The sequence below is a fragment of the Rutidosis leptorrhynchoides genome, chromosome 6 (assembly GCF_046630445.1).
Source record: "Rutidosis leptorrhynchoides isolate AG116_Rl617_1_P2 chromosome 6, CSIRO_AGI_Rlap_v1, whole genome shotgun sequence".
Taxonomy (NCBI): domain Eukaryota; kingdom Viridiplantae; phylum Streptophyta; class Magnoliopsida; order Asterales; family Asteraceae; genus Rutidosis; species Rutidosis leptorrhynchoides.
In genome coordinates, this window is record NC_092338.1 from 16,030,317 (window position 1) to 16,048,374 (window position 18,058).

Below are 18,058 nucleotides of genomic sequence, written 5' to 3' on the forward strand. Positions count from 1 at the left end.
CTAACCATATATATAATATATCAACATATTTTCTTTTCAAGTAATCGTTACATATATATATATATACTTATAATACTTTTAATATTTTCTTAGTCCGTAGTTAGCAGTCCGATGTTAGTGGTCCACAATTAGTTGCTCAATAAAATAAATAAAGACCCCATCGTATTCGTATTGATCAGAATTAATCTCGACCCATGGTACCATGTTGTCAAATGACGTGTTGCGTACATAAAGTACCGTGTTGTCAAATGACGTGTTGCGTACAATCATGAGGTCTTATGATTAATCTTCTCGTGTTGTTTACGAGTGGTCCTGAAATATATAAAATCAAATCATAAGTAATTATATATAAAATATCATATTAATTAGAAAAGATATGATTAATTTACTTTTTCTCCAAATATTTTCGTAGCTAAACTAGCTTCAGATACCCAATCTTGTTTTAGTCGTAGTTTCTTCATTACAACTCTGTTTTTGTTGGTTCAACTTGCCACTTCCTTGGATCGAGTCAAATTTTAAGAATATGAACTGAAAATACCTTAGTTTGTATTCGAAATCACAGGTTATAGGTCAAACTTTGGTGAAACTTATGAAAGTGATCATTTTCCATCATAAAAACAACATTTAATGATCATTTTTTTAAAAGTACTTACACTTTGAGTTAAATCATGAAATTTTTATGTGTTAATATATTCATAAGAAATAACATTTTTCCAGAACATGAACTTCCAATTCAAAGTTCAAGATGGTTTTTAATTATCCAACCCAAAACAGCCTCCGGTTGCACTCCAACGATGTAGATTCAGTTTTAAGGTGTTCTTTGTAAAATCAAGTTGTATCTTGTTAAGTTAGCATATCCTTATGATATATTACAGGTCTTGAAGTGTTTTTAAAAGTTAAGTTAGAAGCATCTATTTAGTTTGCGAACAAGTTTGAAATCATTCAAACTATGTTCTTGTTGTTAAAATTTTACAACACAAAATAAGATAGCTATATGAATATGAATTGAATAAAATTATGAACAAGGTTACTACCTCAAGTTACTTGGACAAAGTTACTGCAAAAGATAAGAAAAATCTTGGAATCAAAAGAGTGGTGGAGTGGGATTGAAAGGTTGGAAGTAAACTTGTATACTTGGAAGGATTATTGAAGTGTTCTTGAAAGGTTTTTCTTATGATGATTATAGATTGGTTTTTGATCTAGTTTTTGATTTAAGTGTTGAAGGTTTGCTGAATGGTTTGAGTATATAATTAGAGAGTGTTTTAGAGATATAAAATTTGAGTTAGAAATCAAAAACATGGAATGATATATAAATAAATATGGAATGTGATATATGTATGTAAAAACAAAATCCTAATTTGTAATTTTGTATAATTATTGTATGCTAGAGGTCAAAAAGTGTTTCCCTCTCACTTAGGGCAGTACTTTTAGTGATTAAGATTTTGATTTGATGTGTATATACTAATAGTAAATACGTATAGAAGCTGGGTATGATACGGGTGCATATACCCTAGATATACGTATAAAAATCTTGAGAAAACGGAACGAGGATTTAAATATAGCTATCTTTTGTAAATATACTTATATTGTTTCATGTATATAAGCCCTTTAAAAGTGATTAAATACATATCTATACGATATATGTATAAGCATTATAAGTTTTAAGTATTTATGTCAATGAACGTTACGTATAGTTATCGTTTTGAAAACTTAAGTTAGTAGTTTCAAAATATACTTATAACTCATTGTTATTAGTACACAATGAGATGTTAAACCATCCTTAGATCATGTTAAATATATATAAATACATATATATACACAAACATATAATTATCATATGTTATATAGTTCGTGATATCATCGGTCAAATTGGACGGTCAACCGTTGTGTAAAACTCTTTTCAAAAACATAAGTCTCAACAATTTAGATTGATTATCATGTTGGTAAGGTTTAATTTATGTAAATATTAATCTCATAGGTATAAAATGATCGGAAAAATCCGGGTCGTTACAATTTGGGTTTTGAAGCTTTATAGTGTTATCTGTTTATATCTTTGCATGGTAACCTTTTTTTTTTTGCTTTTCTTGGTTTTTTCCTACTTTATGTATACTTGGTTGTAGTATGTGATTGTTTATGTTGGTTATTTTTGTACATGTTATCGTTGCTTTTTGATCTGCTATATTGGATAATTTTGTTATTGTTAGTTTTAGGCATTTACTGTTGTTGTCCCTGGGAGCCTTTTTTCGGTTTTTTGGGATGGTAATGTTGTTATCAGTCTATCGTGTTCGGCTACATTAGTTTAATGGCCAGTAACAAACGTCCTAAAACCTCCGCCGAGGATGGGGGTGGTGTTATTGATAATGCAACCTGCATAAATTAATAAATCATGACTCAAGGTTATGGAAGGTGGACTTGTCATTGTATGTAGTTGCGTAGTGTTGTTTTAAAGTCTAAAAGTTAGGTAATAGTTTAATTCGCTGAGAGATTATATGTGATTCTATAAGTTGCTTTTGTTATTATTTTTCATTCGAGTTTCGTTATCATCTCATGGATATAGCAGGAAGGTAAAAATGGGTAGGAACAAATGTATGTGATTGACTCAATTTTCAGTCATAAGGGTTGGTAAAATGATGGCTTCGAATCGATGCATTGGTGAATTATTTATGTAAATGATGGTGTATGGTTATTATAAAAAGCAAGGTTAGTAATTAATTGTGTTTATTTCATCCACAAACCAACTTAAGATCCTTTGTACAATTGTCAATATGATGTAATATAAGGATTCAACAATGGGCGAATTCGATTGATGAGAGGTGTACTAACAACTTTGAGCGAATTCAACGATGGCCAAATTAGATTGTATTCATCATTCACTTTTTTTACTTAGTATACTGATATTTTTTTATTACGTTTTATTACAGGTGTACTCATTTTATCGGGATTTAGGAGATTGTAATCATGTATGCAACCACTGTTCGGAAGCATTTCGGTTTGACGAGCGGGTTAAAGCGTATCCTTCTGATAACCATCTTCATTACCACAAATGTTGTGATGAGCGGGTTAAAGGTATTCTTGTGATCCACCGTTTTTACAATGATTTTCAGGTATCTTTATTCGATTTAATTTTGATTTGTATCAGTGATCAGTGATGTTTGATAACTTGATGTTTAATCACTTCATTTTTAATAATTTGATCGTTTCTTTTCAATATGTTATATGGCCCTCCTGACCCGCCCATTTCGCTAGATACACAAACATAAAAGCAATAATGTTAAGCGTGAGGTTGTATTTTTTGTTGCTACACGTAATAATACCCTTTCTAATACATTCTCTTTATTGTGCTGCTATTACTTTATTCATCTACTGCTATTGCAATTTTTAATAACTGTATTTTAGGTGCATTGTCTGTATATTTTCTTAGAATATTAATTTGTTTGGTAATGGCAAACCATTGAACTTATACTTTCTGTATTTCAGGTTATGTTGCGACTATTTAGTCCATGTAAGACAACTTTAACGTGATAAAACATGGGTATGTTATTCCTATAATCGCGGCTAATGTTGGTTAAAGAATGAAAATTCTGGATTGCATGTGATGTAAATATCTTTTTTATTTTTATTTCTGTATAGACACCTCTTGAAAATCTCGAGCGTGTTTTGAGGGAAGATATTCAAAAGGTAAGTTAGCTTCATTGCCCTGTTACCTAAAAGCCTAATACAATTGTGATGCTTCTAATCCTTTGTTCTTTGCTTCAGATATGGGATTCTGTTCCCAAAGCAGAAGCCCACAAACAGACTCCACTGAGTTATTTTTTTAATGTAAGATTTCCTGATGTTGCTGATATATTAACAAGGGCCATTTAACTCCCTCAAGTCAAACCTTGGGTCTATTGCTTCATGTAGTTTTCGCCAAGACTTGCAAAGGTAATAAAAAAGTAATTTGGGGCCATTTGCAAAGGTAATTTCCTAGCTTATGTTCCTGCTGCGTAATCTCACGTGTTAGTGTTATTGTTGTGTATTTTGTTATCACCATTGACCGGGTATCTCAACTTCTGGGTCAAATAATTCAACATATTATATGATTATACGTATTTAACTTGAAGCTTTTTTCTATAGAAATTAACATATGATGCAGCCCTGCGGTTCATATTGCCACAATGATTTCAAAAGCAAAGCATGTTAGATGTGGTATGAAACTGAATTTTATGTGAGTTAGTGCTTCATTATAATCTGTTTTAAATTATTGCTTTAATGTACCATATATTTGTCCTCTGATTTCATCTTTGCTTATTTTGTAGTTAGCCACGCTTCACCATCTGAGTTTACTAATGTAGTCATGTTTCTTTAGAGTCGATTCCAATCAGTGGGGATTATACAAGACGAGAAGGTGATCAGGTAATTTCCTCACAAACAAGTTGTCTAATAATTGAAATATTAATTTTTTGTAGGTACACTCCTGATGGCACCAAGACTATCGAGTTTTAGAACATTTCGCTTATCGAAAGTGTACGATTTTGAGGATTCAGTAGATGTCTCTTATTTTTGTTGATCTTGAGAGCAATTAGCGGATCAACCACAAAGCATTTTAACACCAAATGCTTTTGCTAAAGCCTTGCTTATACATGTTACAAATAGTGAGAGTGGCATTTTAATCGACTAAACATGTAGTGCATTAAAACAACAATTACAAAATGACATTATCTAACATATGGGCTCATAAATCTATTTACTATCTATTTCTGTATAGACATAGTGTATGGGTACTACTTGGTTCATTAATGCAAGTATTGTAAATATTGCATATATAATTATTACTTATAAATCTAATAAGTAATACAGTTTGGCTTGAAAAAATATAAAACGTTAGTTATTAGCGGGTCAAGGGTATCCGCAAGCACATATTGTTTAGTATGTAGATTTTTAGAGCTGCCGTGCAACGCACGGGCTCTTAAAATCTAGTTAAATATATATCACATGTTAAACCGTCGCAAATTTGGTATATTAGTCAAGACTATTGAAAAGGTCGTTACAAGAGAAGAATATATCTATTCACCTAAATTAGTTAAGCGACAAAATTTAGTTACAGAAAATTTATCAACACGTATAAATAAACGTATAAATATTAAAAAGTTTTAGACAAAATTACATGGGGGTTCCTGTGGTATGTTCAAAACTACAACCGGAGTTAAAAAAAAAAAATTTTGACTTGGGAGGTCACTATGGTATGCCACGGGCTCTTAAACTTAAAAGGAATTTTTAAAATTTGTAAACAACACGGGCTCTTAAACTCAAAAGAATTTTTAAAATTTATCAACACCGCGGGCTCTTAAATAATTCTTATACTTTTCCTATTTTATTGGTATCGCTATTTACATACCAATATGAATTGCAAATTTTATCTTTTGCACGGTTTATTACACACCCGTGCAATGCACGGGCTCAAAAACCTACTATATATATATATATATATATATATATATATATATATATATATATATATATATATATATATATATATATATATATACACATTATTATAAAGCGCGTGCTAATAATCCTATGTGTCATCTTCTCAATTAATCTAAATTAAATTGTCCTACGTGTCATTCTATTAATTAATCTGAATTGCATAATCCTACGTGTCATTCTATTATTAAATCGAATTAAATATTAAATTAATTAAATATAATGATCTTAAAAGATAAAAATATGGCCGATTCTAACTTCTTTATAATAAAATAATAAAATAATCAAGATTACTCCGTATTATATAATTATAAAAATTATATTATTTTTGGAATGTTAACTCCGCACAAAAATATCTTCATACAAAAACATGTAGTAACACAATCGAGGAAAGCACTATAATGCGTACGAATTTTTGTACGTATAAACTATTCTATAAAAATTTTTAAGTACTATTTTATTTTTGCATATGTTACTATACGTGATTTTACTTTGGGCATATTTTTTTTTTTTTAATTTTTATGGAAACATACATATATTTTAGGATGTGACAAAATAAAATATTAACTTTTCAAAAAATATATAGTATCATTTGTTGTTACTATATAGGTTTTACTTACAAATTTGGAACGTGTTAACACTCAATATACATTAATAAGTGTACGCAAGGAGATTCAATATTACTAAACAATATATACATTATACAACTAATTTGCATTCAACTAATTGAATGGTTTATGAATAAAATATATTGATTAATTATTAATTTATTAATTATCTAATATATCAAAAATTATTATTATCAGCCGGTTTTAAAATAAATTTTTACGGACTCATGTTTGATGTTTTATCGATTATTTGTCAATTGAAGTTAAAATGGTTTCAACGAACGGGCTCATAATCTATTCGTTAGTATTCAATACTAATATTTTCGATACAAATGTTATCCGTAATTAATGAGTTTTTCATTGTAATTGTATTATACATTTGATAAGTATCAATACTAATATTATTAAATGTTAATTCATACAATTGCCGTGCAACGCACGGGCTCATAAAACTAGTAATATAATATAATTAGGGGTAATGACAAGTCACTTTCTTAAAAATATTAATCCGGGTGAAAGTGTAAAACAATCAAATAAATACAGTTACTGGATACTTTTGGCCTTTTGAAAGTCGAGGGGCTATTTAGTATTTAAAGAAAAGAAACTCCGATCGAAATAGGCGTTTGTTTTATTACACAAATCCTTCGATGTCTCTCTTATCCCTTGCCGCCATCATCTCCGCCGTTCGCCGCCCCTAACCATTCGCCGGTAGGTAATTCTAGGAAATATATTAGGGTTACGTGTTTATCAAAAACAAAAGTCAATTTTTTTACCGGATGTATTTGAACAAGTTTTTCAATTAAATTCGACATTTTTTTTTCTGATTTGGATGAAATCAATTTGTTAAAAATGTACTTATTGTATCGAATTATATGTAATTGCCATTTAAAATTACTCATCTGATGTTCCAAGATTATTCTGTCAGGTATAAAAAACACCTAAATTGTATAATGGTTAGAGCATACTCACAAGAACACATTTACAAGCACCCATGGGAAAGAGTCACATCTGCATCTTGGCGCAAGTTTGCTGACCCAGAGAACAAACGCACCTTAACTCACATCCTAGAAGTTGACACCTTGAACCACAAGCTTGACGCTGAGTCCGGTAAGCTTTACACGACCCGTGCGATCACCATACATGCTCCTGGTCCGTGGTTCCTTCGTAAGATTGTCGGTCAAGATATCTGTCATTGTGTTGAATCAACTGTTGTTGATGGCAAAACTCGGTCAATGCAACTGGCTACTAAGAACATTAGTCTGCAGAAATTTGTGGAGGTGGAAGATAAGATCAGGTATATTAGACATGGCAAAATGGGCAGAGGGGTTGAGTAGAGGGGTTTGAGTCGAGACGTTTATTTTTGCAGTCAACGTTGGTGAACCCTTATTAAGAACTGTATCTTTGAAACGAAAAGTTAAGAATTTTTGAATACAATTGTCTTGCATCTGTAGGTATGATCCACATCCAGAGAATCCAAATGAGTGGACAATTTGCAGGCAGGAAATGAGTATACGGATAAAGCCGTTGTCCAGGTTGGCATCAATGGCAGAGAAGATAGAGCAGAAATGTGTTGAAAAGTTTCAGAGGAACAGTGCAAAAGGTAGGGAGGTTATGGAGAGGATGTGTAAGTACATGGAAGCTGAATCCTCTTCTAGAGGTATTTCTGTCTAATTGTAGGTGGTTGTTATGTTGTACTCCATAAGACTTTTTTAAGGTCTAAGAGAAGATTTAGAATATAGAGCGTGTATTAACTGCAATCTAGTGTTCTAAGTTCGAATATGTAATTGAGCGTTTAAAGTAATTTCTAGTAATAAAAGGCCAATACTTTCATGTATAAAGAAGGGTCTGAGTTGTGTCTTTCTGTTTATAATAGTACCAATAAGTTTGATATATGATTATATGTCAAGATGAGTAGATGAAATGAACCACCTGGACAATAATTTTCTGTACCTCAAACCGTTGTAACCTTGTCAAGTTGGTCAGGTTGAGTTCAATTGATATACATAATCTCTAATAGATACTCCGTATAAAGTTATAAAATGTTCATGTCAGTATAATGAATAAAAAATGACTGTATATACCACATACATGTACATAGTACTCTAGTAAATTTGGAAAAGTATGGTAATTTTGTTAATACAGCACTGCCCAAATGGATTATACCCTGCAATTTCTCTCTCTCTCTCTCTCTCTCTCTCTCTCTCTCTCTCTCTCTCTCTCTCTCTCTCCCCCCCCCCCTCCCTCCCCCTCTCTCTCTCTCTCTCTCTCTCTCTCTCTCTCTCTCTCTCTCTCTCTCCCCCCCCTCTCCCTCTCCCCCTCTCTCTCTCTTTGAAGTAGTATTCAATTATAGATCTGAGATCGGTTTGGCAAATGCGACACTCTTAGGGAGAACAAATGATGCACACAACATCCATTTTCCAGGGGCGACCAGACGTACCTTGTGCATTTTGACCTCAAAGGCCACCTCCGACAATGCAATTCGTATCCTCTAATTAGAACACCAAGAAAAAAAAAGCAAGTATTAAAGTTGATCAAAACTAGTAACTTCTTACGAATGTAGGTGGTCATTTTGACCCAATTCATATATACTACCTCTTGAAAATCAAACTCAGGATCTTCAGCTTTTGAGAATCCATAGACGTGAATCTTTGGCAAAGTCAACTCTTCATTTCTGTCGGTATGTCTGAATATTCCTTTAAATGCATCTGCCACCAAATATTAATAAACCATCAGTATTGTAAAACTCGGCCAACTGGGCCAAGTTTTCGAGGATTTCTTGGTTTAGATCACCAGTCACGTTCTCGGTGACCAACCCGGTTAATTAATCGGTCAACGAACGAGTTTCTCGGACAAATCGGGGAGTTCCCGGTCAACTTGGCTGAATTGGTGAGTTCTCGGTCAACTCGACCAACTCGGTAAGTCGGTAAAAACCCAGAAACTCGGTCAAAAACTCGGCAAATTGTTCAAATCTATTAGAATTTATATTAGAACATATATATTATATATTTATATATTAAAAAACTAAAAAATCAACGCAAGTCAACATCCGAGTTCTCCCCGAGTTGCCAAGGACTCCACAAAAATTTCTAACTGAGTTCCGAGTTCTCCAACCTTGTAAACCATTGAGTAAAAAATATATGAAGCTTATAAGTACTAAAAGTAGAATAAAGTTTGTATAAATATAAACTGATGTACCCTGTGCCATAAACATACTGCAGCTAATTCGCTCATTAGCAATTTGTGTTTCAACAGTCACAAAATTCCTTTTCCTTAATTAAACCTAGCATCTATATCTAATAAATAACATTACAAAATACTCCATAAGCATAGGCAAGAATTCGGTGAACAGCACAATCATCAAAGCACTGATAACTGCCAAATTCTACAAGTGACTAATAAATCAAAGAGGAATGAGATTGTACATACCAAGAAACTCAGCTGCATCCTTGGGCAGATTCATGACCACTTGAGTGATGGGTCGGGAGCTTTGACTTTTAAAGATAGCGTCAATGAATCTTCTCCCATCCATGTTAAAAACCTTTAATTTCGATGACATGTATAATATTAGATGCTTTAGAACGTATAACACAATAACCTTTTATCTTTCAAAAACTCCAAAATAATAAGAAGACATCCCTAATTAACTAGATTACTTATCAGTAAGGATAAATGAGCCATAAAATTATTAGCAAAAGCTTCCAATTTAATTTCAGCTGTATTAAGTATGCACGTAAAAAAGAACGTCTACACTTAGGTGTGATGGATTATGTACCAAGATTAGATTGAAAGGAGATAAAGAAAAATCACGTTCGAGGGCAGACCTCAATCTTTCTTTCCAGTTTGTTGAGTACCGCATTTCTTTCCAGATAGTCAACAGCATGAGGATTTAAATCATTTGCATACACATACTTAACCTTTTTTGCAGCAGATATAGCCAAAGGACCAACCCCAGCAAAAACGTCACCTGTTTCCGTAAACTATCAGATACCAGAAGACAAATGAATACTGTCATGTTCATAATAGTGTTTTAAATGAGCAACAACATATGTAAACCACATAAATCTGGAACTTTTAAAAGTCCAATTTTTTCCCCATATTTAACATCAATAGAAAACATATAATTTTAGTCATATAAGTTGAAGAAAGAAAAACATACAAACAACATCATTCCGTGTAAAGGAATTCAAGAGTCTTTGTCTCTCTGTTCCCAACTTTGAGCTCCAGTACCTGCAATAAGTCAACAATAACGTATTTAACTTAATCATTTCCAAATTCTATTAACTACAATCTACCTCCGATACAAATTAAGAGATTTATTAAAGCGAAGAGAAATATTATAAATATGAGTAGTTGAGCAATTTCGTGAACAAAACTTACACTGTTGCCAAGTCAACATGAAAATGGAGTCCATTCTCTACCACCCTTGTTACAAGAGAATGATTTCCGGCCAAAACTTCAAGCTGCATGGTTCTGAACTCGTTATTGATGGCATCAAGCTTATTGACAACCGTTTGTATCTTTGGCTTGTTTTTGTCCAAAACAACCTGGCAAAACACGCGTAAATCATTAAAATTCAGCCAAACACTGGATGTCACGAGATGGGTGGGCCAGGTGATGGGTAATGTCAGAATGAATAATTAGGTTGCTTCGAGTTGACCTATACATTCTTGTATTTTTTTGTCTTTTTCTTAAACTTCATTAAATATTGAAGTTTCGACAGTGATCACATTAATTTATTAGAGAAAGCTTAATCAGAATTTTGTGAAAAAAGTAACTTAGGAGTTTATAAGCATCCATAAACCCTTCAGGTTACTTTCAAGTGTCAACCCATTCGACCAATTCCAATTAGATTTTACCCATTTGTGACCTGTAAATATAACCGAATGAACTAGTTTCATAAATGGGTTGAAATAACCACTCTGCCAAATACCTTTGCTATAAGATTCTTATAGGGAAGATGTTCCTCTTTTAAATTGAGGTGAATGATATGGCCAACTGTCTCAAAAGATGAAGGAACTGTCATACCCTTTGGAAGCAAAGCCTCTAAGACCTGCAATTTTGCAAATACATAACTCAAAAGCTTCCCAAAATATAAACATCGTTAGAGAAGTCGCATTAAATGTTATAATGTAAGAAATAAGCAAAATACCTCATTCATCTGCCAGTAACTATAAAACAAAGTTAGCTTGCATCTCACAAGTTCAAATAATGATTCCGTTAAGCATGCCTGAAGGAAATAGTAAGCTCAAAATTACACAATTTAAAAACTAGAATATATACTCATACTCACTAATAAGGTAAAGTAAGACCCAAAAAAATACCTTAATTGCCTCGGGCAATTCATCTTGCGATTTATGAGCGTACCGTTCATCCAAAAGCAACAACCTTGTTGATCCTTTCCATTTCCGTACCCTGTACTCTTCATCTCCAATCAACCCACTCAAATCCTCATCATTACTTTCATAATCTTCAACCACCTCTTCAATTATATAAGACTCATTCTTTCTACCCTCTTTCACTTCTTTCGTCTCTGTTTTCGTTTTTGTATTCCTTTTCGGCCTCGATAACTTGGCCAAATTCCTAAACTTTTCAAAACCTCTCGAATTAAAAGTCTTTACAAGCTTATCTCTATACAAAACTGGACTCAATCTCTCCCCATCTCCTTCCGCCTTTCCATAAATCCTTCGATTTAAAGCGTCTAATGGTTCGTCCTCACTCGAATTGAAGTACTTTTGTAATTCCGGGTCAATCTCGTCACCTGAAACCCTAGCAATGTTCCTAACCCTAGGCCAGTTTAATAAATGACCACGGAGTTGACTTTCTAATGCGTAGCATCGATCAGCATTGACTCTAAGAGCAGAAATGTCGAATTCACGAGTGAATTCATCTTCATCAAACGATGGATTTTGATTGTTTTCGGTTTTTGGTTGTAGTTGTTGTGGTAGTGTTGAAGTGGGGTTGATAGATGGATGGTGGCCTTTGGATAAAGAAGGACCGTAAGATAGGGTTTCGGAGAGGGGAACGGTGGCGGAGATGCGGCGGATGGACGCGGATACGGTGGGTTTAGATATTACAGGTGTGAGAGCTGGAGATAGTGACGGCCGGAGCATGAATTTGGTGAACATTTAGATTGGAATTTTGCCGGTAAAAGATTGAATTCCAGGGTTTTAAGGGTTTTGGTTGGTGATTAAAATGAAAGATTGATGGATAAAGAGCGTAATTTACATATGTAGGCCCTGGATATATCATTATTATATAGCTTCAGTCCTTCGATGTCCACATGAATGCTTTTGTTGAATTGTTGGCACACATGTAAATCTGAATACCGATAAATATGGATATAGATTATAGATAATTAAAAGTAAATGGTGCACTTTTTAATGAAAATTTGAGTTTTTTTATTGTGACCGTATTTGACATTCATTAACTGAAAAAATATGTTTTTGTGTCAATTTGTAGGGTAGTGTGGTAAAATTTGATTGCAAAATATGTGAAAAAAATAAATTAATTACAAAAATAAATTAATTTTAAATTAATAAAATCATTCATTGGTTGCTTTTCATCTAACCCTTCCGTCACTTTTCTAACTAATGCTTTTTTAGGTTTCACTTTGCCGCCCCTTTAATTCCGTCCTCGTCGTCAAACTCCCTCCAGCTCATCTCATGGTTGCACTTGACGCGACAATAATGATAGTCTAGGAGCATCGTTTACTGTCACGCTCGTTCTTCAATCCATGTCCTCAAGACGGTGCTATATAAACTGTCTTGTCCAACTCTCCATCTACGAGCCACCTTACGTCTTTGCTAGGGGCGAGTCTACATGTTGGAAGGTGGGGTCCTATGACCCCACTACTTTGAAATTTATTTGTACAATGTATACTTCAAATTGCGTAGGACACCACTATATTTAACCATAGGACCCCATATAATTTTAAAATTTATATTTTTTTAGAAGTAAACAACCACTAAAGTAACCTTCAATTATAATTAACTCTAAAAAAAATTTTGGAACCCCAATGAATTTTCATCCTATATTCGCCACTGGTCTTTGCACCATACATTTGTGTGAGGTTTGTATGTTTGAGTTACCATAAATAAAATTATGAATTAGTCCTTTAGTTTTAGTATTGTTTATGTGGAAGTCAAGGAGTTCAATTAGAATAACAAAAGGCTTAACAATAATTATTAGGAATATTTCACAAATATTAAAAAGTTTAAGCATATGTATAAAATATATGTACTCGGATAAAGAACAAAACTAATGACCTTACAAACTTCAATCTTTTTATCGTTATTCAGAAAATCTTTTCCAATTAATAATTTGAATAAAAAAGGAACACTTGTAGTGTAGCTAAACAATTTAAAATAAAAATAACATCATAAATAAGTAACGCTTACCGTGTCAAACTTGTTAAAGTATAGTCGCTCACTATGCTCAAATTGTCAACATTGCATCGCTTTTTATTTGATTCAAAGTCAATCGCAACACAAAAACTTCTAAATATATAAACATGCATATTGATTTGAAATTATATTCTTGGCCCAAATTTCCATTACAAATTTGAAAATCAACCTTATCATTTTTTATATGAATATTTTTTGTTTATAAATTTAAAATCGTACACTTCTAAACATATTTGTATTCATACAGTAAATCTCACATTTCCCTGCTACCGAAGGGGATTACGAGTCCTATCAAGTAATCCAGCCATAATCACTCTTTTCTTGTACTGTTCCGAGTCGGTATCAAAAAACTTCACTGCATTAGTAACCGAGTTGACTCGTTTCATCTTTCGACAAGGTATAAAGTAGAACCAAATTGACGTACAAAGAATCGAGTAAATCCTTCCGTAAACCATCAACACGATTAAGCTCAAAAATAGAAACAAACACCAACGAATATTCCAATAATTGTTGCCATTAGAATTCACCTTACCGGGATGAAATAAAACGGAGTGTTTTGAATCAACTGAGTCGAGTCGAGATAATCCCTTTTCAAATGACAATGAACGAGGTATAGAATTGATAGGTTTTGGTTTACCTAAAGGTAGAGAAACAGTAGAATCTTGATGTCGAAAAGGTTGGTGGTCGGTTCTGGATGAAACTTTTTCGTCAAGAAATGCACGAGAATTAAATGTAATCGGATGTCTAAGATTGAGAAGATCTATTTTAGATGGTTTTTGGTCAGATGATGATCGAGAATTATAATTACCGGACGATGAGGATGAACTGGAGTATGAAGATGATGTTGTTCGTGATGAAGACGATGAATGTAAATTTGAACGATAACGACTACTAGAATCGTCTGTGTCCGTACATTGATCTCTACCGCTACAAATATTGTCATCGTTTGACTTTTCGATTTTTTTAGTTAAGAAACTTGATTCGCTAGTCTGATCTGAAGATTTTGATGAGCTATTAGCAATCTTCTTCACCTGTTAGCGAAAAACAACATTAATATTCAAAATTAGAATATGATCATTAGATTTAGACTCTGTTTCAAAGTTGAAAAAGACACGAGACGAAATCGAGACGGTTGAAACCTTAAAACGTCTTGATGGGGGTCGAGACATACGTTGACTGACATTGACTTTTATATATAGACACATATTTTAAAGCTAAAAAATTTCGTTGACCAGTTTGTGCCTATAATCACTTTTATTGTTAATATAATAAAAAAAACGAACACTAAACTACGCCCATTTTATTCGCTTTGACCAATTTTAATCAAACTTTTTACTTTTGACCAGCGTTAACCTGACCTTTCTCGCATTTGACCCGACTTTTGACCGTTGACCGACTTATTAGACGACGGGATGGGGTCAAGCCGGGCTAGTCACCGAAATATCGAAACGGGCCTCGCATCATTTACAACAGTGCTCTGTTTGATTTCTCATTACATAAACGAAGTATTTAATGGACTATTTATTAAATTATCTAGGGACGTTTAGTAATTTATTATATACCCCACTATCCCTCATTTAAGGGACAATAAAATTGAGGCAATTAAAGAGAATATGATTTATTCAGAACACACATTAGTATTTATTTTATTTATTCAGAATTCATTGATTAGTGAGAAAATAAAATAGATCAATCTCTAAAATCAAATCAAATTATGGTATCAACATAAACCAAAACAAACCATGAATCAAACAATGTCAAATAAATTCAAATCTATTAAAGCTTGCAAGCAAATACAACATCATTAATCCGTGTTTCATTTCGTTTATCATTGAATTCAATAACATAAATAGAATTTCGCTAACATGTGCCCAGACTATAAAATTAAACGAATCGAATAATGTGGATAAGTAATTAACGTACCATGAGCGAGTTAAACAAAACGGCTTTAACCATACGAGAAATACGACGTCCTGGAGGAGATCGTTTGGGATACGATTGAATGTTAACATCAGGATTAACCATATTATCTTTGCTGCTACTAACCGCTACCATAACCGGTTTTCCAAACCGTCCGTTAACGTTTTTACCGTTATAAAAATTGTTATCATCGGGTGTAAAAGATGATCGGAAACATGAACGTAAATTAAGTTTATTTCTCCCTTCCTTTTTCTTCCTCTTATGATCCGACATAACGCCAAGAAAACAAAGAGAGAGAAAAAGAAGGGGAGAATATCGATGATCGAATTCTTAGGGTTGCTGCATGTATTTAGGGAAACTGAATTTTTTTTTTTTTTATATTATTTTGGAGAAACACGAAATAAAAGATATGGTTGGAAGAAATGGAAGTAGATGTGCGAGAGTGCCCGAAATTGCCGCTATTTCGTCTTCCCTATTTTTACCTGTTTATTTATTTTCTTTAATTCTATAAACTTCCCAACTTCCACCTCCCTCGCTATTTAAATGACTATAAGTATATAATTAACACCTATCACCCTTGTAGTATCTATTGTCTCACAATCTGATCATAAAGTTCTTATATGGAAGCTCATTATACTCTCTTTACGCATCGTCATTTATCCGTCAAATCTAGGTAGGCAATTCTAACGCCATTTGTCGCTTGTTACGCAACGTTAGTTTTGGCGCATAGATACCGTCAATTACAAACTTAACAACATCTTTAATACGTGTTGGATAATACACACATATTAATTTATTTTATACTTAACTTCCAATCATATTATACCACATCACTCAAAACACTTCTACATAAATTTAACTCTCATATTCACATTCACCAATCACAATAACACAACTCAAAAATTTGATACTCGCACATCGATCTCCTCTCTCCTCCCAAAAATACCAAATTTACCTTCACGTCACAGTCATTGTAACATGTGTTCTTAAAGGCATAGATAGTTGTATATGGTTTTGACAGCATTATTCATCGGGAAACGCTACGAATCAGCATTTTTCACTATGCATTAGTATTTATCGGCGTTTAACATGGGCTTTTCCCTTGTATTGTTGCTGAAATGGTGATATATATTTTTTTAATTGATTTTAAAATGATTTCATTGGTTCATTTTAGTTCATTGGACCGGTGATATCTCATATTCAAAGTTTAACTACCAGGGGATTCTACTTTAGTCTCCTTTAAAAGTTCTCAAGCGCTTAACCATAATACTTATCCTTTTTGGTTACAAAACCCTAATAATAATAATAATAATAATAATAATATAATAATAATAATAATAACAATAATAATAATAATTGTAATGGTAATAGTAATACAGTACTAATAATAATAATAATAATAATAATAATAATAATAATAATAATAATAATAATAATAATAATTTTTATAATTATAATTATTATTATAATAGTAGTAACAGTAATAGTAATAATATAATAAAAATAATATTAACAACAACAATAATTATTATTATTATTTTATTTTTATAATAATAATAATAATAATAATAATAATAATAATATAATAATAGTAATAGTAATAGTAATAGTAATAGTAATAATAATAATAATAATAATAATAATAATAATAATAATAATAATAATAATAATAATAATAATAATAAGAAAGATCATGGGTTTGGCCCAAATGAATTGCAAAATATTTCGCTTGAGTTTATCCTCCCATTTCATGGTTTCGCGGGGTCTTGGACGTCTTGCGTTCGAACCTCATCCAAGGGGGTTTGTTTTAGCACACACGATATCCGAGTAGATTCGCCGGAGATTTTCTCCCGAGGGGCGGTAGGACTGTAATGTTCGTCTGATCGTCTCACGAATGACTGGATGGATAGTTCCGACATCCTTTCGAGTCTGTCAGTGACGTTTAACCGCAATTTTTAAATAAATAAATAATGATATCTATATAGTCTAATAAACCTCTAAAATGATGACATCATCATTAAGCTAAATTACCCTTTACTTTTCATAATGATGATGTCATAATTATATATTAATTTAATTAAAAAATAATACAAAATCTTTTATAAAAGGAAGTATTAATCTCTCATAAATTGTAATTTAATTTTTCTAAAAAAATTTAAAAGGCATTTATTATTATTATTATTATTATTAATTATTATTATTAAAAATATAAATATAAATATTCAACTTTGAGCGAACTTTATGTTTTTAAAATCAACGACAAGTTTCTTAGTCGGAATCCGTGGTTCCACGGGACAATAAACTAAATGACTTTAACATTTACATTCACTTAATACCTAAAACATATCATTAAACTATTTCGTTTAAACAAACCCGTGTTTCCACGGGTCATTTCACTAGTAATAATAATAATTATTAGTAAAAATATTAATAATTCATAATAAATTATTAAATCGAAATTTATTATGAAAACCGCCTACATGTTTTCAAATTTGGCAGGTTTCCTCTTAATTAACATAACAATAACATTCGCCAAATAACACAACTAAACATGAAATTAGTGAAGGGCCCAAATTTCGTTTTTAATGACTCTTCTAAATAAAGTTGATCGCAGCACTATATTGACCTTTAGTTTTTATTTGTTGGCATATGCTGTGGCCA

General features: G+C 32.2%; 3 protein-coding genes and 1 long non-coding RNA gene across 5 annotated transcripts; 2 read left to right on the forward strand and 2 right to left on the reverse strand.

The window, feature by feature from the left end:
* The first annotated feature begins 2,072 nt into the window (after positions 1–2,072).
* Positions 2,073–4,756, forward strand: LOC139852782 (uncharacterized). 2 transcript variants are annotated; one of them, XR_011761179.1, is made up of 3 exons: positions 2,073–3,532; positions 3,631–3,678; positions 3,757–4,756. It is a non-coding gene; the product is annotated as an uncharacterized lncRNA (long non-coding RNA). The 2 variants fall into 2 exon arrangements; XR_011761178.1 differs by having other exon boundaries at positions 2,073–3,066; positions 3,478–3,532; positions 3,631–4,756.
* A 1,938-nt stretch (positions 4,757–6,694) lies between these two features.
* LOC139855866 (uncharacterized) lies at positions 6,695–7,994 on the forward strand. Its single transcript, XM_071845109.1, has 3 exons — positions 6,695–6,782; positions 7,000–7,368; positions 7,526–7,994. The coding sequence occupies exons 2-3, from the start codon at positions 7,025–7,027 to the stop codon at positions 7,743–7,745; spliced, it is 564 nt and encodes a 187-aa protein (XP_071701210.1). The 5' UTR covers positions 6,695–6,782; positions 7,000–7,024; the 3' UTR covers positions 7,746–7,994.
* A 388-nt stretch (positions 7,995–8,382) lies between these two features.
* On the reverse strand, positions 8,383–12,258 carry LOC139851654 (tRNA (guanine(37)-N(1))-methyltransferase 1-like). Its single transcript, XM_071840751.1, has 9 exons — positions 11,396–12,258; positions 11,224–11,301; positions 11,005–11,124; positions 10,452–10,618; positions 10,231–10,301; positions 9,896–10,038; positions 9,501–9,612; positions 8,667–8,779; positions 8,383–8,562 (listed from the first exon to the last, which is right to left on the reverse strand). Exons 1-9 carry the CDS (start codon positions 12,197–12,199, stop codon positions 8,419–8,421), a joined length of 1,752 nt encoding a protein of 583 aa, XP_071696852.1. The 5' UTR covers positions 12,200–12,258; the 3' UTR covers positions 8,383–8,418.
* Positions 12,259–13,601: 1,343 nt separating this feature from the next.
* Positions 13,602–15,889, reverse strand: LOC139851655 (uncharacterized). The gene is made up of 2 exons (XM_071840752.1): positions 15,401–15,889; positions 13,602–14,508 (listed from the first exon to the last, which is right to left on the reverse strand). The coding sequence occupies exons 1-2, from the start codon at positions 15,668–15,670 to the stop codon at positions 13,744–13,746; spliced, it is 1,035 nt and encodes a 344-aa protein (XP_071696853.1). The 5' UTR covers positions 15,671–15,889; the 3' UTR covers positions 13,602–13,743.
* Positions 15,890–18,058: the final 2,169 nt, after the last annotated feature.